At 31.7% G+C, this 23,323-nt stretch overlaps 2 protein-coding genes and 1 pseudogene across 2 annotated transcripts; 2 read left to right on the top strand and 1 right to left on the bottom strand.

Annotated features, from left to right (window-relative positions):
* The first annotated feature begins 688 nt into the window (after positions 1-688).
* On the top strand, positions 689-3,111 carry LOC120123520 (annotated as a pseudogene).
* Positions 3,112-3,739: 628 nt separating this feature from the next.
* Positions 3,740-5,298, bottom strand: LOC120123509 (50S ribosomal protein L3, chloroplastic-like). The gene is made up of 2 exons (XM_039142384.1): positions 4,693-5,298; positions 3,740-4,213 (listed from the first exon to the last, which is right to left on the bottom strand). Exons 1-2 carry the CDS (start codon positions 5,225-5,227, stop codon positions 3,924-3,926), a joined length of 825 nt encoding a protein of 274 aa, XP_038998315.1. The 5' UTR covers positions 5,228-5,298; the 3' UTR covers positions 3,740-3,923.
* A 13,584-nt stretch (positions 5,299-18,882) lies between these two features.
* Positions 18,883-20,089, top strand: LOC120123499 (RING-H2 finger protein ATL52-like). The gene has a single exon (XM_039142377.1). It carries the CDS (start codon positions 18,990-18,992, stop codon positions 20,067-20,069), a length of 1,080 nt encoding a protein of 359 aa, XP_038998308.1. The 5' UTR covers positions 18,883-18,989; the 3' UTR covers positions 20,070-20,089.
* The last annotated feature ends 3,234 nt before the right edge of the window (positions 20,090-23,323 follow it).

Raw genomic sequence — 23,323 nt, 5'->3', positions numbered from 1 at the left:
GTCAGCAATTCAATTGTTGTTCTTATTCCGTGGTATATTAGTTGATCCCCATTTCCCACCTGCATGAACTGCTTGCAAAGCTATGTTTCATGTATAATTATACGTGTTCCACATTTTTGTTTGATCTACATTCAAATATGAAAATGAAATACGAGTACTCAAAGCACTCCAGAACTGCATAAAAAAAGAGTAAACTACTAATAAGAGAATACCAGGAGTCATTTATGTTCATACACATACATATTTGGTGAATACCATACGCATCTGTGGCCTGGAACTATGACAGCCTCGGATCATGAGTAGTACTGTCACCGGGACGTCGCGACACGCACATTCATATATCTGCCATGGTGAATGTATTTGATCTAACGCCACATATGTGTTCGTACACATAAATGCAACATAGTCAGCCAAGAATGCTCGTATCTGCAAAAATACTTAAGCCCGAATTAGACTGATGCTACCGATCGGAAATCTATTTTATTATTAAAATAATAAAAAATCTATAATTAAATTGAAATAACATATATATCATTACCAATAATAATGGCAAAATAAGGGCAAAAACTCTGTAAGGGTAAAATATTCCAAAAAAAAGAGAGTAAAATAACCATTTTAATAAATATTGGGAATTAATTTTGATATTGAGCCTAAAAGAACACTTTCCCACCTTCGGACGAAAACCCATTACCAGGAACAACTTGATGACTTAAGATTCCATGGCAAAAACTCTGGTGAAAACCTTCCTGAAAGCCCCCCATTCTCTGAAAACCAAAATCCAAGCCAAACAACTCCATGCCCAATTCCTCAAAACCCAACCCTACTCTCCTTCTTCAACTTCAATCCTCATTTCCATCTACACCAACTTCAATCTCCTACAGCACTCCCTCTTTCTCTTCAACTCTCTCAACTCCCCTCCACTCCTCGCTTGGAAATCCATAGTCAAATGCTAAGCGAGTTCCGGCCTTTTTGTCAACTCCTTGACTTGTTTTGTCAAAATGCGTAGTTTTGGCATGTACCCAGATCATACAATGTTTCCTTTTGTGCTTAAAGCTTGTGTCTTTTTGAAAAACTTGAGGTTGGGTGAGTCTATTCATGGTTGTATTATTAGGTTTGGTTTGGACTTTGATTTGTTTACTGGAAATGCCCTTTTGAATATGTACGCGAAATTTCAGAGCTTACAACTGAATGGAGGATGTAAAGCTATCGCCTTTAATGTGTTTGATGGAATGCCAAAGAGTGTTATTCGATTAGATTGTGTGACAAAGGTTCTAGAAATGATGCCAGAAAGGGATGTAGTCTCATATAATACTGTAATAGCAGGGAATGCACAAAATGGGATGTATGAAGAAGCTTTGAGGATGGTTAGGGAAATGGGGAATGCTAACATGAAACCCGATTCGTTTACTTTGTCCAGCGTACTTCCTATATTTGCAGAGTATGTCGATGTCATGAAAGGAAAAGAGATTCATGGGTATGCTATTAGACATTTGTTTGATTCTGATTGTTACATAGGTAGTAGTCTTATTGATATGTATGCGAATTGTGCTCGCATCAAAGATTCATGTCATGTATTTAATCTGTTACCTAAAAGAGATGACATCTCTTGGAATTCGATTATTGCAGCTTGTGTGCAGAATGGTGTGTTCGATGAAGGTCTGAAGTTATTTCGTCGAATGTTAACAGCTAGAGTAAAGCCAAGGGATGTTACATTTTCTAGTATCATGCCGGCTTGTGCATATTTAACGACATTGCATTTAGGGAAGCAACTTCATGGATATATAATTCGAGGTGGATTTGATGATAATATGTTCATAGCGAGCTCACTCATTGACATGTATGCCATATGTGGAAACATTAAGGCAGCAAGGTGGATTTTTGATCAAATGGAACACCATGACATGGTTTCATGGACAGCAATTATAATGGGACATGCTTTGCATGGGCATGCTCATGATGCCCTTTCATTATTCAAGCAGATGGAAAAGGATGGGGTGAAACCCAACTCTGTATCATATGTAGCTGTTTTTACTGCTTGTAGTCATGCTGGATTGACAGACGAAGCTTGAAGATTTTTCAATAGTATGAGCCAGAATCATGGTATTAAACCGGGTTTGGAACACTACGCAGCTATGGCTGACCTTCTTGGTCATGCAGGAAAGTTGAATGAAGCGTATGAATTCAATAGTAGCATGCATATTGCACCTACAGGTAGTATCTGGTCAACACTGTTATCGGCTTGTAGAGTCCACAAAAACCTTGAGTTGGCCGAAAAGGTTGCTAAAGAGATATTTAGAGTTGATCCTGAGAATGTGGGAGCTTATGTTCTGATGTCAATTATGTATGCAGCTTCTCGGAGATGGAAAGAGGCAGCAAAGATGAGAACCTTTATGAAGAAAAAAGGCATAAGAAAGGAACCAGCTTGCAGCTGGATTGAAGTTAAAAACAGGGTTCATACTTTCATATCGGGCGATAAATCACATCCTTTATATGATAGAATATTTCAGGCGTTGATCTTCTTGAACAGATCGAACGTGAAGGCTATATCCCAGACACAAACGACGATTTCCATGATGTTGGTGAGGAGCAGAAGAAATACTTGCTATTTAGCCATAGTGAGAGGTTGGCTTTAGCTTTTGGCATCATTAGCACGCCAGCTGGGACAACAATTCGAATAACCAAAAACATTAGGGTCTGTGTTGACTGTCACACTGCTATGAAGTTAATATCAAAGGTTGTTCAAAGAGAGATAATTGTGAGGGATAATAGCAGATTTCATCATTTCAAAGATGGAGAGTGTTCATGCAGAGATTATTGGTAAGATTACAGGTTGAGAGATCAATATTTACGTGCAGTTTTGGCATTTGAGAGTAGGGTGGAAGATTGCAATAAAAATCTATAGAGTACGAATCAATGAGAACTTGTACGCAGAGTTAAAATTCTTGGGCAATTTAAGAGACCAAAGGCAACCTTAGAAGCTTAAGTTTCTGCATATTTCTGCAACTTCTGCCTAAGCCCCTGTTTGAAGGTAGCACCGTGCATATTTGAAGTTCAAATCTCAACATCTGCAGCCCTTTCCCTTTTCCTAAACTTGGCTCCAAATCATGAAGATGGTAGGGCATTTTATATCAAACCTTGTTGGTTGATGATTAAAATTGTAAAGAAAGATGAGAATTCATCCAAATATTAAATTCCAGTCTCTTCTATGTTAATTGATTCATCAAAATAATTTGCTTCAGCCATCCTGAGCATCACCATCTCCTTCATAATATAGGCCTTCATAAACATAGCAAGACAATTATGTTAGACCTTGGAGGTTGAATACCAATAATCGCTATCTGATTTTTCTTCTCCACCTAATGTTTTATTGCTTATTGTTTAGTCTTTCTTGTCCGCATGCACCTATTATCGGTTATTTCCTATTGGTTTAAAGCTTTTCCCAATAGGAGTCCACGTGACTTCGCCTCGAGATGAATGTTGGGTTGTATATGTGTCCGACATGGATATTTGAAATTTGTTTTGGAGTTTTTCCATATATTTGGAGAATCATACTCCTTACCATATCTAAATATGTATGGAAAAAAGTATCAACCATTAATACATTACAGAAAATGAATAAGTACAATAACATTGGAGTTAAGGTAATTCAGATGGTGCAAAGGATATGTATTCTGCAGTCCAGCGGAGGGAACAGATACTGTGCATACTGACAAGTTAAATTGAATGATCAATTCAAATAAAAGAAGGTAAATTTCTACACAAACTCATACACCAAATAATGCATCAAAAGTCTCCACAACTGAATTACTAAATTTCGAGTACAGGAAGTTAAAACGAAAAGAGTTATGTAGCAAGACTAACCAAATTGAAATGAAGTACAACATCTGAAACTAGTTCTTTTTTTTTTTTTGGATAATTTGAAACTAGTTCTTTGGTATGTTCTTCCCAACAATCTTAGCCGGGGTTATACGTAGCAGATTTCCAGGCTTATCAGGGACAGCACCTTTGATCATCACGACTCGAAGCTCATTGTCGATTTTCACAATCTTAAGCTTTCTGATCTTTCTTTTGCTTCCTCCCATTCTGCCAGGCATTTTCTTCCCCTTGTACACACGACCAGGTGTTGTTCCAGCACCAATAGACCCCAATGCTCTGTGACTCTTAGAACCATGAGACATTTGACCTCTTTTAAAATTATGGCGCTTTATTCCACCTGTGTAAAAATTGGGGCAAAAATCATGTCTGTTATTACATTCCACCGATGGGGAATTTGAATTGCCAAACCATTAAGACCCACATTATGGCAAAGGAAGCTAAAGTTTTCAAAGAAAAACCCTAGAATTCCATATCAAGATGATAAAAACAATGTGAAATGAGCAAAGAACATACTTAGAAGAGAAGATACCAACCAAAAACGCAGAGTTCGAATAATATGTGTGTGTATGCATGTAACATCAATAAAAAAGAAAAATAATACACCCATTTTTGAACCCTGCAATTTGACCAACATGATATTGAAGTCTGTGACACCAGCATATATTCATGATGAAGCAGTGAACCACACAATTAATTCACTTCAACTTACATATAAGCATTATATGTTCATTCATCAACATCTTCAATAATGCTAAAATCAAGCAATCTACCATCAATTGATCACCTTCAAAATGCAATACATAAATAAAATCTAACCTTGAAATCCTTTCCCAATAGTGGTCCCAGAGACATCAACAAGATCACCTTCCTTGAAAATCTCTTCAACAGCTAACTTCTGACCAGTCTCAAACTCCACACTTTGCAACCTAAATTCCTGCAAATGCCTCATGGGAATAACACCAGCTTTCCCCAAATGGCCCAACTCAGGCTTCGTCAGCTTCTTGTCTCTAACTCTCCTGTACCCAACTTGAACAGCATCATAGCCATCGGTAGCCGATGTCTTAACTTGGGTCACTATATTTCCTTCTCTGAAACCTACGACAGTCACCGGAACAACTGTTCCATCGGTTTCAAAGTAACTCATCATTCCAAGCTTTGTGCCCATCACTCCAATGCCTGCTTCCGTACTCATCGAGACTATATGCGAAGAAGACCTCTTCTGGGTAGTTTTGAAGGCAACCGAAAACTGGGTTTTTGTGGGTTTTGAGAGAAAAGAAGATTTGAGGGATAAAGGAGGAGACTTTTGGCAGCAATAGCCTAAAGAAGGGAGAGATAAGGAAGCAAGTGGCATTGTTCTTTTGGGGTTTGATTCAGAATGAAGATTTGAGCCGAAATAACTCGGAAAATGGGAGCTTTTATCCTCGTCGGACTCGCTCTTATCCTTGGTGACAAAAATGAGACATGGGAAGCAATCTACTGCTGTTGGATGCATAGGATGGTTTATGCGACCATTGGTTTGACTTGAAAATATTCAATTTGTGCATTTTCTTAAGCTCAATTAGGAGCTTACCTGGATTGAATTTGAATATACAGTAAATAATTAAAGTATATTATAAGCGGTTTAATTTGATCAATTTTGATGTGATTATGTCCTTCAAACCTAAAATTTATTTTTGAACGAGTCTTCAAACCAGATTGTACTTATTTTAAATTAAATTATGTTTTTTATTTTATTTTATCGAATAAGAAATGAGATTTTTCTGGATCTATCATCTAAGATAATCTTAGACATTTTTGGTTCACATGCAATGTTATTAAGATCAAATCAAATTAATTATTGAATAAGTTGAATTAAGAATTGATATGTTAATCAGTTTGAAAACCCTAATTAACTCATATATGAATATGGATCCAAAATAATCTAGCTAAACATAAAAATTTAATTTGTTAAGGGATTTTTCGATTGCACGGTTAGTTGAATCTTTCAACACTCGACAATAATTATTCTTTTGAGAGTGTTTGTTATCATTTTAGTCCCGGATTTTATTTCCCGACTCTGGAGATAGTTTAGGAGCACTATGGTCAAGGAGGACATGATTCGTAGATCATGTAACATATATATCCTATATATCGAGTCACTGTAGTTAGGATCCAATCAAAGGATTAGTGAAGTCAAAGGAAAAAATTGCAAAACAAAAATAATTAAAGGACCAATTGACGAATAATGCACAATCGTTGGCAGAATGCTTCGGGAGATTTCTGACACCAATTGCTTAAATAGACTTATCGTGCGCAATAATAACTTTATAAAAGTATAAATAAACTTTTAACCTTTTATTTTTACTTGAGAAAAAATGCACTTTAAAACCTTAAGCTAAATGCCTAAATCTTAAATCTTACTTTATCGTTTTGGTTAGTTAATTTTAATTAACATAAAATTGGAATAATTTTAAATGCAGGTAATTATACCACACATCCCTAAATATGACTTTCATTTTAAATTGATCATCAAACTTTTAAATATTTCAATTCATCACTGAACTATGACTCATTTTTAATTAGTCTTCAAACTTTTGAATATTTCAATTTCATCCTCAAATTATGATCCTCATTCAAAATGGGTCTCCAAACTTTTGAATCTTCCAATTTTGTCCACAATGTCATCCAAACATGTAATTAGTTTCAACCGGAGTTTAATCAAAATTTTATTTTTTAGAACATATAATAATATAGTTTGGTTGAACGGTTATATTAATAGGGGATGTGATTAACATATACCGATAGTTTGGGATGAAATCAAAATGTTCAAAAGTTTGAGGACCAACAAGGGACTAATTTAGAATGAGGCTCATAGTTTGGGGATGAAATCAAAACGTTCAAAAGTTTGAGGATTAATTTAGAATGAGAGATATAATTGGGGATAAAATTTGAATGTTTAGAAATTTAAAGACTAATTTAGAATAAAAATCATATTTTGAGGATGTATGATACTATTAACTCTTTTAAATGCTAACAGTGAGTGTTTTATGCATTAGCAATTAATAATATGTGCTCATGTGTGCCTCGTGCAAAAAATAGGTATAATATATATGTATTAATTTCTCATACCCTCATTAAACAAGACTTTCCTTTTCGTTAGTTTTTCTCTTTTCTTTAAAAAAAAAATTAACCCTAATTAGGTTTCATAAAAGTCTTAAACTAGTATAAATAGTGAGTTGATATAAATTGTATAATCTCCATCAATGAAGTTTTAAATTTGATCACCAACCAAAAATCATCTTTCCTCTTTAATTTATGCTCATCAGCAATACATATAATTATGATTTTATAGGTAGTCTTTTTTGTGCTAGTTTATGTATAATTTTACGTTTGAAAACAAATTATTAGATTTTTTTATTTCAAACATATTAATATTTATTTTTGCTTACACTTTTCATGTTTTTTTTTTTTTAATTTTACACTTTTCATGTTGGGACAGTGAATATGGAGATCATTGGCCGTTCGTGTTAATTATTTTGTTACTTATTGGCGCCGTGCTAATTGGAGTTCTCGTATTCATTATCATCAAATGTAAGAAGAAACGAGATGCTGCTTAGTAGAATTGTAAATGAGACGAGTTAGATCATGAATTATTCGAGATCGACTTGATTAAAGATTGATAAATATTCGACTCTAATGAACTCGATTCGAGCTCGAGCTCGACTCAAATTCTTAACGAGCCTAAACAAGATACTTCATATTCGACTTGAAAAGCTCACGAGCTACTCGAAAAATAATATATTAAAATTTATTTTTAACAAAAAATAAATTATTAATAATATTAACATTTATGTTTTGATTTTCTTTTTAAAAATACAATATAAATGTATTTAAGATTCATGTTTGAGTTTGAGTTTTAATCAGGTTAAATTTAAGATTTTTTATTTCGAGTTTTTTTTAGCTTTTTCGAGCTTTAATTCATGGTTTTAAGTTCGAACCTAGGGATGGCAAAAAAATCCGAACCCGACGGGAAAAACTGAAAACCGAATTAAACAGAGACGGGGAAAAACCGTTTATGCTAAACGGGGACGGGGATGGGGAAAATCGTTTATGTTAAACAGGGACGGGTTTAGTAATCCCTGCCCCGATTACCCGATTATCCGGCCCGATAAATATTAAAAAATAATTATTATATATATATATATATATATATATAATATTAATAAATTTAAATTAAATTAAAAATATATATAATATTTATATATTTAATTTAAATATATATATATACGGCCCGATACTCGTTTAAATAATCGTTTATGCTAAACGGGAATACTCGTTTCCCCGCGGTTTTCCTCAATTACCCGATGGGGATCCCCGTTTAAATCCCCACGATTTTTTAAGCGGGGACGGATACATGTTTTTAAAACGGAGACGGGGACGAGGGACCAATACCTGCCCGAACTAGGCTCGTTGCTATCCCTATTCGAACCGAGCTTAAAAATTAAAACTCGCGTGTTTTTGAGCCGAAACAAACTCTATTTCAGAGTTTTCGAGTCGAGACGAACTCAGTAATACTCAAATTCGACTCGACTCGTTTACATCCGTACTGCTTAGCTTAAACCCAACGGCCTCCCTAGGGTTTTTTTTTGGATGACGGCGCTATTATTATTGTTATAGATATACCTTCAATAAGTTTAGATGTTGTTGGCTTTACTTTCTTTCTCATCGATGAGTGGTTCATATTTATAATCCAAGTATAGTTTATTTATATTATTTTTTATATAAAGCTGTTTTCTTTTTCTTCTTAGTCTATTATTAAATATTTTTTTATCTTGGTATAATAAAAATATTCAAGATCATGTTAATCTATATTCTTATAAAAATAAATAATTTATTGAAGGTATCAAAAATTCAGTGGTAAAGAATAATGTTGTTATTCCTAGTATTTTTAAATTATATATATAGGATATGTGTATTTTATCAATATATTAAGAAAATTTTAAATAAATATTATTTTGTAATTAATCGAACTAGTAAAAAATATAACCAATTTATTCCGTTAATGTATATACAAACTTTATTTTATTGACAACAACAATTAAATATGAATGCATATACAAGTTACACAATTTCAATCATCTCAAATCACAAATGTTATAAACATATTTAACTTGAAATACTTTTGGATGTAAAATAAGGAAATTTTAATTTGATGCAAATGAAAGTTGATTTATGATTAAAAAATTGAAAGTCAATTAAATAAAAAGTTAACCTTTTGACTTTGGCTTCGTTTGGTAATTCTATCTAAACGCACTTTTGATCTAAAAATCAGGTTTGAAATCAAAATCATTACCAAATGGGAAAAATTTAAAGGTGAAAGTGCGTTTAGAAGAGTGGTTTTAAACCACCACAAAAAGTTGAATTTTCTAACTTTTTTAGTTCAAATTTCCGTTTAGAAGCAAAGTTATGTTTTTACCCTTAAGTTGCATTTGGTAATGTTGTCTAAAAACACTTTTAACTAAAAAATTCGTTTTGACCGCAAAATTAATGTCAAACGGGTAAAAATTGAAAAGAAAAATGTTGTGAAAATGATGGTTTAAAATCAACCCCTCACATATCTAGCACTTTCATTTCCAACTTTGCGTTTAGAAACAAATTTATATTTTTAACCTTGCTAATGTATGTGCTCTACTCATTTGCCCGAACTTTGAAATCCAGTTTCATTTATTAATTATGTGTTTACATTTTATTTCAATAATTTATTACTAACTTCATTAAAAAATAATTTATTTCTTAAAAATTTATTTTAATTACTTATAAGTAAATAAAATTTATGATTTATATATTAAAATATTAATAATGAGCTATTATAAATTATATTTTTATTATAATAATATATTTTTATATTTTTATCATAGTTTAAATTGATATAATAATAATTTCTTTTAAATTTGTTTATAATATATATCTTTTTTTTGAATCATTAAAAGATAAATATATCGTTTAAATTATTTTATTTTATATTTTAAATAAGTTAATGTGGTTAAATTAGAATAATTAAAATATTATTTTAAAATACAAATATTAACAGTTTCTAATCGACAATGAATATCGGTGACCTATTTCCATTAATTTCCCTTTTTATTTTCACCTTTCCTTTTTTAGCTCATTCCCTTCTTTCTTTTCTTGTTGCTCACGCATTCTCCATGTCGATTTGATTTGACACTAGAAGGTGATTCAATCACTAACAACCTCTATTTTACATATCTATTTCATAAACCTATAATTTATTTTATTAATTTAAATTTTTATTTATTTTTTAATAACTATTCTCATTTTCTTATGAAAATAGAGAAAATTTGTACTTTATCTCAAATAAAATTCTTATATTGTCTCGTATAAATTTTAATCTCATGTCCCCCCCCCCACAAATAATGATCCTACTACTTCATAAAATTAGGTAATTTTTCTAACAAAACTAACACTTGCTAGATATTTTGGTTTTGCATTATGCCACTTGAGCTGCAAGGAGAACAACATGCCTTGATTGGCCTTTATGCTTTGGGATTTTTCATTAATGCATGCAGTTTGATAGTTTTGTAAGTGAAAGAGGTTGCACCATCTATGTACATAATAGTTATGTCGTTGTACGTTGTTCTTAATGCTAACAGTGAGTGTTCGGTGCATTAGCAATTACTTGTATGCGCTCATGTTTACCTTGTGCAAAATTAGATTGCTTGAATCTTAAAAGGAAAGGGAATATATTAAAAAAAATATTTCTTTGTTAAAATGACAATTTAATCTTAACCATTGATCTAGTGTTAGAAAAAAAAGTGTATTAATTTATTATACCCTCATTAAACAATACTTGCCTTTTATTTCTCTTTCCCTTAAAAAGTTTAACCCTAATTAGGGTTCACAAAAGGCTTAAACTAATATAAATAGAGAGTATATACGAATAATATAGACTCCATTAAAGAAGTTTTAATATTTAAAATCAATATAAATTTGATTTTCAAGAAAGATTATTATTAAAGAATCAGACGCGAAATCAGAAGTCATGGGGTAAAATTATAATTTTTCTTTAGCTAGTATACCTCGACAATATATTGTGATTTTATAATTGGCTTTTCATTTATTAGTTTATATATAATTTTATGTTTAAAATTAAATCGGTACATGTTTAATCTATTTTCTTCTTTTGAATTTCGAACATTTTGGTATTTTTTTTATTTTTTGACTTTAATTTTTTTTCTCTTGATGTTTTTATTTTATTTTATTAGTTTCTCTTCACATTGAAACTGTGAAAACAGGGACAGACAGAACTGGGCGCCAGTTATAATTATTTGCGGATTTATCGGCGCCATGCTTTTGGGATTTCTCGTATACTACATCATCAGACGTAGGCATAATGCAGGTGCGGCTATCGTTGCTGGGGCTGTCGTTTATTCTTAAGCTTGAACCCAACGGCCGACCCTCCCTAGGGTTCTTTTAAGGACGACGATGCTACTCTTCCACCTATTCTTACTCATATATTTACCTTCAAATAAATAAGTTAAGATGTTTTGGCTTTACTTTATATCCAATTAATGAGTGATTAACATTTATTATCCAATTTTAGTTTTATCATGTTTAATGTTATTTTCTTTTTCAATTTTTTTCTATTAGAAATATATATTTTTTACATTTCGGTATGATAATAACATTCACAATCATGTTAATCTATATCCTTACAAAAAAATAAATAATTTATTATCCGGTAATTCATATACAAAGTAGATAATTATTTTATTTGACCTAAATTTCAAGTGATGACATGGCATATTCTAATTCTATATTCTCAAATTAGGTATAAGGATGAACTAGAGAGTGATTGGATAGTTAGAATAAAAATTATAAATTATATAAAATTTTAGAGAGTAAAAAATATTTTTATCGGCTTGTAAGTTTAAAATCACTAAAATTTTCTTAAAATGTGAAAAAATTTGGTGATTCATAAAAGAATTGAACTGCGTTTTTCTTAATTAAAGTTTTAAACCGTTTTAAGTCAAGAAAAAAATTACGAGTTAGTATAAAGTTATGATAATCAGTCAGTTATTTTTAATACATTAAATTAAAAAACATAGCATTTTCTATCAATTACCGTATTTAAAAAAATGATTTTTTATTAGTATAGGGTAAATATAAAGTAATATTTGTTTAAAGATAAACTCTCAACTATTAGACATTGAACGCTCACAGTCCTGACATTTATAATGTTCGAACCTGTGATATCAAGAAATAAACAACAATTTCTTAACTAATTAATAACCATTTCAGAAAAGATTTTCATTAATAATAATTTCTTTGTAAAATACAAATCCGAGAAAGTAAAAAGAAGAAGAAAACGAAACTATCAATCAATTAATGAATGAATGAACGAAAAAAACACTAAATTGATAGTATGTAGGAGTTTCTGCTTAAAGTACCAATTTTAGGGTATAAAATGAAAAATCCAATAAGCTATGCTATTGTATTACCATCCTCAATCTTATTTAATTTTGGAGTTGAACTTAATTAATTCAGTTGAAATCAAGGCATGGAGAATTCGCAGAAGTCAGCCATCCTTATCGTTGTTGTGTTCCTCTTGGCTGCTGGTAAAGTACCACAAATCCACCCTTCCTTTACTGTGATTTTGGAAAGAGTTTATTTGAATTTATGTATACAAATGATGTTATAAATACAGGAAATGAGATAATGGCGCAAGGTAATCGAGAAAAAGTATGTGTTGTCCCGTTTGTGCTGCAGAAATGTACATATAATCTATGCATGAGGGCATGTGTCCGCAAATTCCCACCCAATGCAAGTGGGCTGTGTCAGGGTACTTCCCTTTGTCTTTGCTTTCACCCTTGCTCTTAGATTTTGTCTCAGGAATATGTTATTCGTCCGCTTTAATAAGACTGATTTTATTTGAATCCGACGTAAAATAAAAATTATATAATTTTAGTTTAATAAAGTATGAGCATTTGAGATCCATTAATTAATTGATTAAATGGCCAAAAATATTATATATTATTATTTTATGTGAATTCAAATTTTAACTTTTTTCGTTCAAAATATAACATCTTTAATAAAAAAAAAGAGAATTTTAATCCAGAGATCAATTTGTTCGAGTATTGATGGAACTTTAAACAAATATAATAGGCTGTGAATGTTTAAAAAGTGATTTTTTATAATATCATCCTAATCTAAGTTATACTCAATAATATGTTTTTTTATATTTATTTATTAAATTAATTTTTAAAATATTCATTTTTAAAATAACATAAGTAAAATTGATAGTATTTTTTTAAATCCAAGTAATTAATATTGATAATTATTTATAAATAAAATATTATCATCCAATTGATGGCGGTGTGAAACTCAGAAATTATAATCCAATGACATATATACATGCATGCAATTGCAAGCCTATAATGCAATTGCAAGCCTATATATATTTATGCACATAGCATGTAACTTCTATATATTCTCCAACAAATATTTCAGAAACATTGATGAATTAGAAGATTGAAGACTTTCGATATTAAAATCAACATCTAATAATTCAAATAGAAAGAAGCAGGAGAATTAGGGTCATGACAGACAACAATCTTCCTCCTATGTGTTCGAATAATTGCGGTGTCGAAACGGTTTTTTCCGGGGAGGAAAAGAGGGTTTCGTTTCAAAAATAATTTTTGGAACGACCGGTTAATGAAAAAATGTGTGATTCGAGAAGTCGCCACCAATATTTGATTAGAGTGTGATTGGGCACGAAACAACGTATTTACCATTTTAATAAAATAAAATGACAAACTTGTGGTATGTGTTACCTAAATTTGAGTTCATGAGTCGGTTACGTGTGGGGAAAGATTAACACTCACACCCTAAATCGATTCATAGTCGATCAATTAATTGTTTTTGCAATAAAATTTAGAAGTTTGAGTCTAATTTAATTTAAGATCCCCTAAAAATAATATTCTTTGAATTTTTGGATGAAAAATAATAATATTTAACTATTTTTTTATCGAGAAGAGTCGATCTCTCATACCTTTAAACAATCGATTCTTACTCTAATCGAAATAAAGAAATATTTAAATTTCATTCTAAATTTCCCTATCAATTTCAAAATAATAACACCTAAAATAATTTTAAGAGTGAAAACGATAATATCTAATTATTTTCAGTCGAGAATAAATGACATTTTATGCATTAAAACAATCAATTATTACCCCAATTGCACAATTACAATAAAGTGATATTAATATTCCGTCTTAAAATTACATAGCGATTCGAATGAAAATGATAATATCTAATGATTTTCAATCGAGAATAAATGACCTCTCATATCTTAAAGCAATCATTTATCACTCACACCTAAAAGAAAATATATTACTATTCTCAATATCGATTCAAATGTTATTGTTTTAAAATTTTATCAGAAAACACATGCAAAAAATAAAATAAATAAAAAACATAACAAACAAGTAATTAATTATTTACTTTACCACTATTTGACGAGAATAAAGATGTTCAATTATTTAAATATTTCTAGACGATACCTTAGATTCGATTTAAAATGAATTCGATTTAATTCGTGTCACTAAATGAGATATATTTTCATTTTAAAATTATCGAAAGTAACTTTCTTATACGTTAAGACAGTCACTTTACGATAATATTAAAATGATCGAATATTACCCTTAGTCAATTTATTTCAAATCGAGTCAAGGGATGCTTATGAGGCTATCATACAAAATTAATTAGAACTAAAATGAATTAATATGCAAACAACATGCAAAAATTAGAATAAAAATAAAAGCAGAACTAAGACATAAATAATCAAACTATCATGCCAAAATTAAAATAAAATAAAATGTACAAGTGACTAACATAAACAATTTCAATATTAAAAGCTAAAATTAAAATAAATGGAAAATAAATAAAACATGGGGCTAAATTAAAATAAATTAAAATTACATGGCCGAATTAAAATAAATTAAAACATATGTTCTGGTTTGAAATACAAACGTGTAAAAATACAGGGGTTATATAGAAAATATCCCTAAAAATAAATATCAGAAATAAAAAAGGTAAATTACATATACAATCCCTAGAGGTGACTAACATGCAAAAACACGCTAAAATTAAGAGAACTAAACTAAAATTAAACTAAAATTTATATAACATAAACATAAAAGGGTAAACTATTAAAAAGTCCTTCCCAGTGACTACTATGTAAAAACGAGCGTAATTTAAGGGGACTGAAGTGAAATTTCCCCTTAACTTACTCTATATATACAACTTAAACTTTGCTTTTTTTTAACCTAAACCTTAAAAAAACCTTTCTTTTTTTCTCTCAAAAGCTTCGGTCGACCCACTGTCGGTCACAGCCCCAAAAAAAACTTTGACTTTTCGATTTTTTTATACCTCGAGCCGCTGCGAAGGCCCCCCTCCGACTCAGGTATTTATACTCTCTTCCTCTCCTTTCGTTTTTGGTTACATGCAAGACTTATTTTTGCTATATATATGTTAATATTTGAAACTGTAAAGAAAAAAATATACCTCGAAAAAAACTTTCAAAACTCTGTTTTTTATTGCTTTTGAATCTGGAGAGTGAGAGCCCCGTTTACATATTTGGTTCGGGTATTTATAAGTCCCGATTTATAGCTTTTGCTTTTCTTTTCTTTTTTCGGATGAAATCATTACAAAAGAAAAAAGTGATTTTTGCGTGTCCTGTTGGTCTGGGTTACTTGTCTATTTGATCTGAGTTTTCTGACATGCAGGATCTCTGGTTGGTGGCAGCAATGGTGGTTGTCGGTTGGTGGAGAAAGGGGGTGGCATGGGATTGGGTGAAACGGGCGGTGGAATATGCTCGATCTGGACCGTTGGATGGGTCTAGATCTGACGGCTGAGACACATTAGGGTAAACCCAAATTTTGGTGCGATCTGCACCCTCCATCTTCAACTTGATCGCGACTGGAGCTAAGATGGAAAACCATAGCTGTTTGGGTTCTCCCATCTAGGCCGGGTGGTATCTTTGGGTTTGATTTGTAAACCTGGCTTGGGGGATTTGATGCAATTGGGGTTTCGGGTCAAATAACCCCCATGTAATCATTGCCCAATCTTGGGTTTGCTTTGGCCTGAAAAGAAAAATAATAATCATTTAATTAATAATAATAATAATAATAATAATAATAATAACGATAATAATATATTAAAAACGGGACGAAAAACGAGTGTCGACCTGCGGTTTTTTTGGTTCGATCAAAACAAAACAAAATTATGCTCAAGTGTTGGAATGAATTTCTCAGAAAACTCGAAAAAAAAATTGAAAGTTTCAATTCCACTAAAAGATTCTACTCAAATTGATTCTTCTTCTTCTTCTACTATATCCTCCAACTCGGATACATCAAAATCGAAGAATCGATGTGATTGTTGCAACAAGAAAGTTGGTTTAATCGGAATTTCCCTTTTTTGTGGAGATCAACGTTTTCCCGATCAACATTTATGCGACTTTGATTTCAAGGCAGCCGATCTTCGGATTGTGTCTCAACAAAACCCTGTTATAAAGGTTGATAAACTAGAGTCAAAGATTTGAATTTTTATTTGTTTTAGTTCTATTTAGTTTATTTTCCATCAGCGTTCTTTCTTTCAATTTGATATCGTAAATGCTGATTTTGATTAGTTTATCAAATAAAAGTCTTGGATTATAATTTTATTTTTTAATATTTTAGTAAAATAAAAAAGGTAGAGTATTTTTTCAAAAATACGACTAACATGGGTTGGTAAGCATTTTGATTCCGCTTAATCAAGATCTCAGGTGTGCGACGCGGATCGATTTGGATTAGTTATGAAAAAATCTTGGAACTGAGAGGGAACAAAAAAAAATACAATTTCGATTACGGTGTCTATACTTTAAGACAAAAATTAGAAGTTAAAAGGGTTGGACTTTTGCAACTCTAATTAATGTAAGTTGAGAATTGAGAGTGCCATGTGACTGCATATGGGTTACGCATCATCGGTTGCTTAGGACATTATTGAAACATGAAAATTGTTAATGTTTTTAATGACATTGATTAAAGTAAATATTTAAATATTCATGAATTGCTATCCTTTTTTTAATTCTATAACCAAATATACTTTTAATATTAAATGCATATTTTTTATAATTTATTAATATATATATTAAAGATTAATTGAATACGAAACATGCATTGAAAATCTCATTATAATTACTTATTTTGATGCAGACACTTTTTCTTTTCAACTTTTTTGGTTGCATGTGCAAACTATAGAGCGCAAGCGTTGAGCTTTTTAAGTAATAATAGTAGTTAATTTTATTAGAGAAACATATAATTCAATATTGGTGAGGTTTGATTCGGCTTATGAATAGGTATAGTATTGATATATGTATTCTTCCAATGTTGGAAAATAAAAGAAATATATAATTTGATATAAATCTAATAAATTTTCCCAATCTATTTTATAAATTATTTTGTTCATCGTTATTTTCTGAATTTGATAACTTTTTTTAATAAAATACTATTTGAGTTTACAACATATGATATAATCTTAAACTATTATGTTATCAAATTAACCAAAGCTCTAAATTCAATAGCTCACAAAAGAAACAAAAAATAAATTTAAAAAATTTGGATATAAAATTTAGGGTGAAATATACAAATGGTCCCTCAAATATAGGATGTTACTTTATTATATCTTCCGACTATTAAAAATTATGAAATGGTCCCTTAATTATAAGCATTGCTTTGATTATAACCAGTATTTGCACGACATTGCTATTAAGTTAACAAAGATTAACCAAATCATAAAATTATTCATAATTTTGGACAAAAACCGACCATATGGATCGGATCTATAACACCCTTAGATTTTTATTAATCTAAGGTGATTACAAGTGATAATATACGTTATAAAGACAATCAATCATTTGACAATAAACGCTTAAATATCATGTGGTCGTTGATGTTTAAATTTAGGACCTTTAAAAATAACAATCACTCTTTTAACCATTAAGATCGCTTTGTTCGTGCAGTCAAATTAAATTGTAAATTGAATTTATTTCACCAAAGAAAATATTGTTATTATTGTTGTTCAGGGATTGCATGACTCCAAAAAATGAACTGCATCCGTGATTAGTTAAAATTTTCAAAAACAAGTATTGTACGTTTAAAATGTCTCTATATATACTTTTAATCTTAAAATTTTATCTTCACAACTTTAAAATATATTAAAAATGGTTATAATTATCATGATTAAATTCTATACATATTTTAGTTGCATCGCATCGGTTAGGGATTCTTTTTCCCTTTCAATATTTCAGGGTTGACATCTAATATAAAAAATAGAATTTATTACATATCATATCCTCAGACTATGATTATATTCTAGATTAATCTTTAAATTTTAAAATATTTTATATTGCTAAACTGTAATCACATTCTAAATAGATTCATAAATTTTGAAATATTATACATCAATCTTTAATTTATCAATATCATTTTATTTTGATTTTTTTAATGTAATATTAATTCCACTGATTAAAAAGTTAATATATTCTCTAAAATCATGAGAGTTGAACCCGTGAACTTTTAAAAAATTTAAATATTTTTTAAGATCTTGAAAATCTTTTAAAGGATTATGAGTTTAATAACTAGGACCTTAAAAATAAATTATTTTTTCAATGAGTTAAATTACCGAATCTATTGAGTAAAATTAACAACACGTTAGTATTGAAATAAAATGGCAATGATAATTTAAGGATTCATAAATAATGTTTTAAAGTTTAAGAAACAATTTAAAATGAATCATGATTTTCGGACCTCATATGCAATTAATTCAAAGAAAATATTAAAGTTTATAAAGTTTATAGACTAATTTAAAATGAATCATGATTTTCGGACCTCATATGCAATTAACTCAAAGAAAACATGAGAGAATAAAGCCAGAGGATAAGGGAGATGGACACCTCAACTCACCATTTCCTCTACTTTCCTTCTAAGCCCCCCTTCATCACTTTCTTTCCTTGTGATTCCTTTTTCTTTTCTCTGAAATTCCAAACTTGAAAGCTAAAAGCCAAACATTATTGAAACATGAGTTCTTCATCAAGTTCCCCAAATCCATGGACACCCTACGAAACTTTCAAAGATTGTTCACAAGGTATTTGTAGCATGTATTGCCCTCAATGGTGCTACTTCATTTTCCCACCACCCCCTCCTTTCCCCATCGACGACGACGACGACGATTCCTCCACCGATTTCTCGCCTCTAATTATAGCGCTGATCGGGATCTTGGCCAGCGCATTCATCTTGGTAAGTTACTACACGATCATCTCAAAGTATTGCAGGAGGCGTAGGCAGCAGAGTCAAAGTACGAGCTTAGATTTCAACGAAAACAGAGAGGAAACGAATCACGAAGGATGGCAAACTGGTTCACAAGGATTGGATGAGAGTCTTATTAAGGCTATTTCGGTTTGTAAGTTCAAGAGAAACGAGGGTTTGATCGAAGGGACTGATTGTTCTGTTTGCTTGAGTGAGTTCATGGAAGATGAGAGTTTGAGGTTGTTGCCTAAATGTAATCATGCTTTCCATGTTCCTTGTATTGACACCTGGTTAAAATCTCACTCTAGCTGCCCCCTTTGTCGTTCCAATATCGCATCCACCAACCAATCCGCCGCCGCCGCAGTGACGGTCCAGGAAGGTCCTCGCAATGCCGGTGTATCCGCGATTGTGTATCAGCAGAGGAATGAAGCTATTTCGGTGATCCAGGATCTGGAAAGTGGTGTTAGGGAAGAAGCTGTTGTTAGCCTTGTTGTTAACGAAGACGTTGGGAAAACGGCCGGTGAAGAAGATGGTAGAGACACGGCGGTGTTGGAAATCGGAGGAGATGGGGGTCAAATCCAGCCGCTGAGAAGGTCGGTTTCGATGAGTTATTCGCATGGACAAGTGATGTCTATTGCTGATATATTGCACATCAGTGAAGATGATGAAGATGAAGATGAATTGCAAGTGGAACATCATTTGCAATCATCATCAATGGGAATTGGATCCTCAAAACAATTCGATGTATCGGAATATTGGTGCAAGTCAAATCAGAGAAATGGAGTTCTCAATTTAGCAATGAAAAGATCCATTTCCACAGGAAGGTTTATGTTCCCCAGGCTTGAAAAATAGAAAAAAACACTTTGCAATTATTTTTTTCAAATTGCGATCTTACTTGTACGATAATCGAGAAAATTCAATGCACCGAATTCAGAAAAAGAATGAATTTTTCTGTGTATATAAACGTAATGAATTGAATCAAAATTATTTGTGCTTATGAATGTTCTGAACTTGTCATCATTATAGAGTTGGGAAATCCTAATCTACGCCAGCTATTTAAAAGGTAACACCTTTCACTTTAAGCACAGAGAACATAAGTAAAATTATTCACAATTCCGGCGTCTAACTTCACAGAGATTTTCTTTTCCAAACTACGTAATGTATAGAGTATGGTATAGAGTATGAAATGATTATTGTTGGTAATGCTAGGTTTGTAAACGAACCGAACGCACACGAACAGAGGTATGCTCATGTTCATTCATTTAATAAATAAATGAGCATAAACGAACACGAACATAAACGAACAAATTTTTTTTTGTTCATGTTCGTTTATTAAGGAATATAACTTGTTCATGTTCGTTCATTTAATAAACAAACGAATATAAACGCGCACGAACATAAACGAACACGAACATAAATGAACACGAACATAAACGTTGGAGACCCTACCTAGAGGTGTAAACGAGCCGAGTCGAGCTCGAGTATTGCTGAGCTCGACTCGAACTCGTAAACTTTCAAAGTCAGCTCGACTCGACTCGAAAACTCGCGAGCTTAAAATTATCAAGCTCGACTCGAACTCGAAATATAATATTGAAACTCGGCTCGAACTCGAAAAGGCTCAAACTCAAAAAAAATTAAGAGCTCGATTAAAACTCGAGACTCGAGCTCGATTGAAGATCGATTCTGAGCTCGATTCAAGCTCGACATTGCCCCAAGCGCAAAGATGCTTAAACCTATTCTCCCCCGTCTTCTTTTTTATAAGTTACCAACCCCGAGCTGCTTGTTTGCTACTGATGTGGGATTGCATAATGTTCCTCCACTTTCTTTCTTCCTATCTCCTTCAACAACATTCGAGATAAACACAAATTGTGTTTCATGTGATTGTCGACCTTAATCCTTGGGGATCAAACTAACATGTCCTTAGCTTCGTGCTATGTAGAAGTTGAAAATTGGGAGATGAGAGAAGTAGGTTGGCTAAACTTCCATATCCGGATGGCGCACAAAACTTGTTTGATGAAACGCGTTAAATAACTTCTCAACCTATGGAATAAGGCCTTACCATTAGTGGGTTCTTGATTTCAAAGTAAGCTGACTTGAGTTGCTGGTTGATCACTATTTACTTGTAAATTCGAATACTCCATTATATATGAAAGAAAAGAAGATTATTTGAGTAGAAAAAACGGTGTTTAATACTTAACATCCCTTCTGGAATCCATCACCTTTGGACATGGTTTCGAAAGCAATCGGTTTTTGGGACTCCTCTTTGCTCATCGGATAACCAGCTGGTGGTGCAGTCACATAGGGTTTCGACGCAGTGGGTGTTGACGGTACTGGGTATGCAGCTTATGGATCGTTAAAAAAGAACTAAACCATGTTAATATTGTTGGGTTTTCCAAATAAAATTGGGTTAATTATGGAGTTAGTCATCAAAATATCAGATTAATTAATATTTTTAAGATACTTACAAATTGGTCACCAAAATTGATTTAAGAAGATTGGGTTAAACATAAATAAACGAACATAACCGAACGTTCACGAACGTAAATAAACGAATGAGACCTATGTTCATGTTCGTTCATTTAATTAAACGAACACAAAATCTTGTTCATGTTCTTTCATCATGTTCGTTCATTTAATAAATAAACGCACATAAACGAACTTCCCGCCGCACGGTTCATGAACGGTTCGATGAACGTTCAGTTCATTTACAGGCCTAGGTAATGCTCAATCCCACATAGTGTAACACCCCCAACCCGTACCCGACTTGGATATGAGTCCGAGGTGTCACATTGACCAGTCAAAGTATATACTTTTATAAAAAAAAACCATAGAAAATTTAAAACTTTTATTCTATAAAGTAATTCTTTTACATAAACATATTTAAAACCTTAACAGACTCCGTCAGAGCGTACATATATATCATGACTTGGTTACATGCCAACATAATAAATTATATGACAATACTTACTTTACAAAATATTTCTGATATGAACTTTGTACGAAGATATGCTGCTCTACGGATCCGAAGCTTGATCTTCTGACTGTTCACACCTACGTGTAAAACACTTACACGCTAAGTCATAGACTTAGTGAGACATGTAAATACATAAAGTAAACTAACAAATGCATGATCATTCCATATAAAACATATTATACTTATATACCTATTAAACCCATCACTTGCAGGTTTATCCTTACTTATTTCCTTATCATTGATTCAATTCCATCATATGAGCATATATTGAACATAAACATATAACATCACTTCAACCACAACAATAATTACTTATGATCATACCATACATAATCATATCACATCTCATATCACTATTACCCATATACACTTGTTACCATTATTATCAGATAATCCTAACTTATCACTTATACATATCGCATATCACATGTACCATTTCACGAGAAACACACATATCATTATATCAAATTATGGTTTCTTTTCAAAGCCCATGCACACTATTGAGAACTTAAGGTACGTGAGTACATAGAGGTTGTGCACTATACTGTCACCACAGCTCGTATAAATCCCACTAGGGGCGCGTAGAATTTGTCCCGAAGGACCACATAGATGTCCCGAATGACCACATAGATCCTCGACTCTTGGCATGCCAACTATACTTATAGCTCTCATAACACATGACATGTGCATTATCTTTTACCTCATTACACATTCACATATTCATATCACATAGTTCTTTCACATAGCTCTTTATCACATTTCATATGATCACATAGTCACGTAGTTTACTTTCACGTAGCATTTTCCATGAAATTCACATTATCCATCCTTTTTACATATGATCACATCACATACCTTTTTCTCATATGCATATAACATATTATTTCTTATCTTTTAACATATATTACATATGTATATAATCTTATGTCTTATTATCCATATCTAATCTATTTTATTATACTAGCCTACCATATAGAATTCTAATAGAAGCATATACATGTCATATTATTTTCATATATATGTTTTATCATATATTTCATGATCACATGACTTATTATCATAATACAAGCATTTACATAGTTCACACATAAAAATGCATTCAACAATCAAACATATGCATTTACTCATATAT

Source organism: Hibiscus syriacus, unplaced genomic scaffold, assembly GCF_006381635.1.
Source record: "Hibiscus syriacus cultivar Baekdansim isolate YM2019G1 unplaced genomic scaffold, ASM638163v2 tig00001120_pilon, whole genome shotgun sequence".
Lineage (NCBI taxonomy): Eukaryota > Viridiplantae > Streptophyta > Magnoliopsida > Malvales > Malvaceae > Hibiscus > Hibiscus syriacus.
Note: the sequence above shows the minus strand (reverse complement) of the source record. Positions and strands in the feature narration are given on the sequence as shown.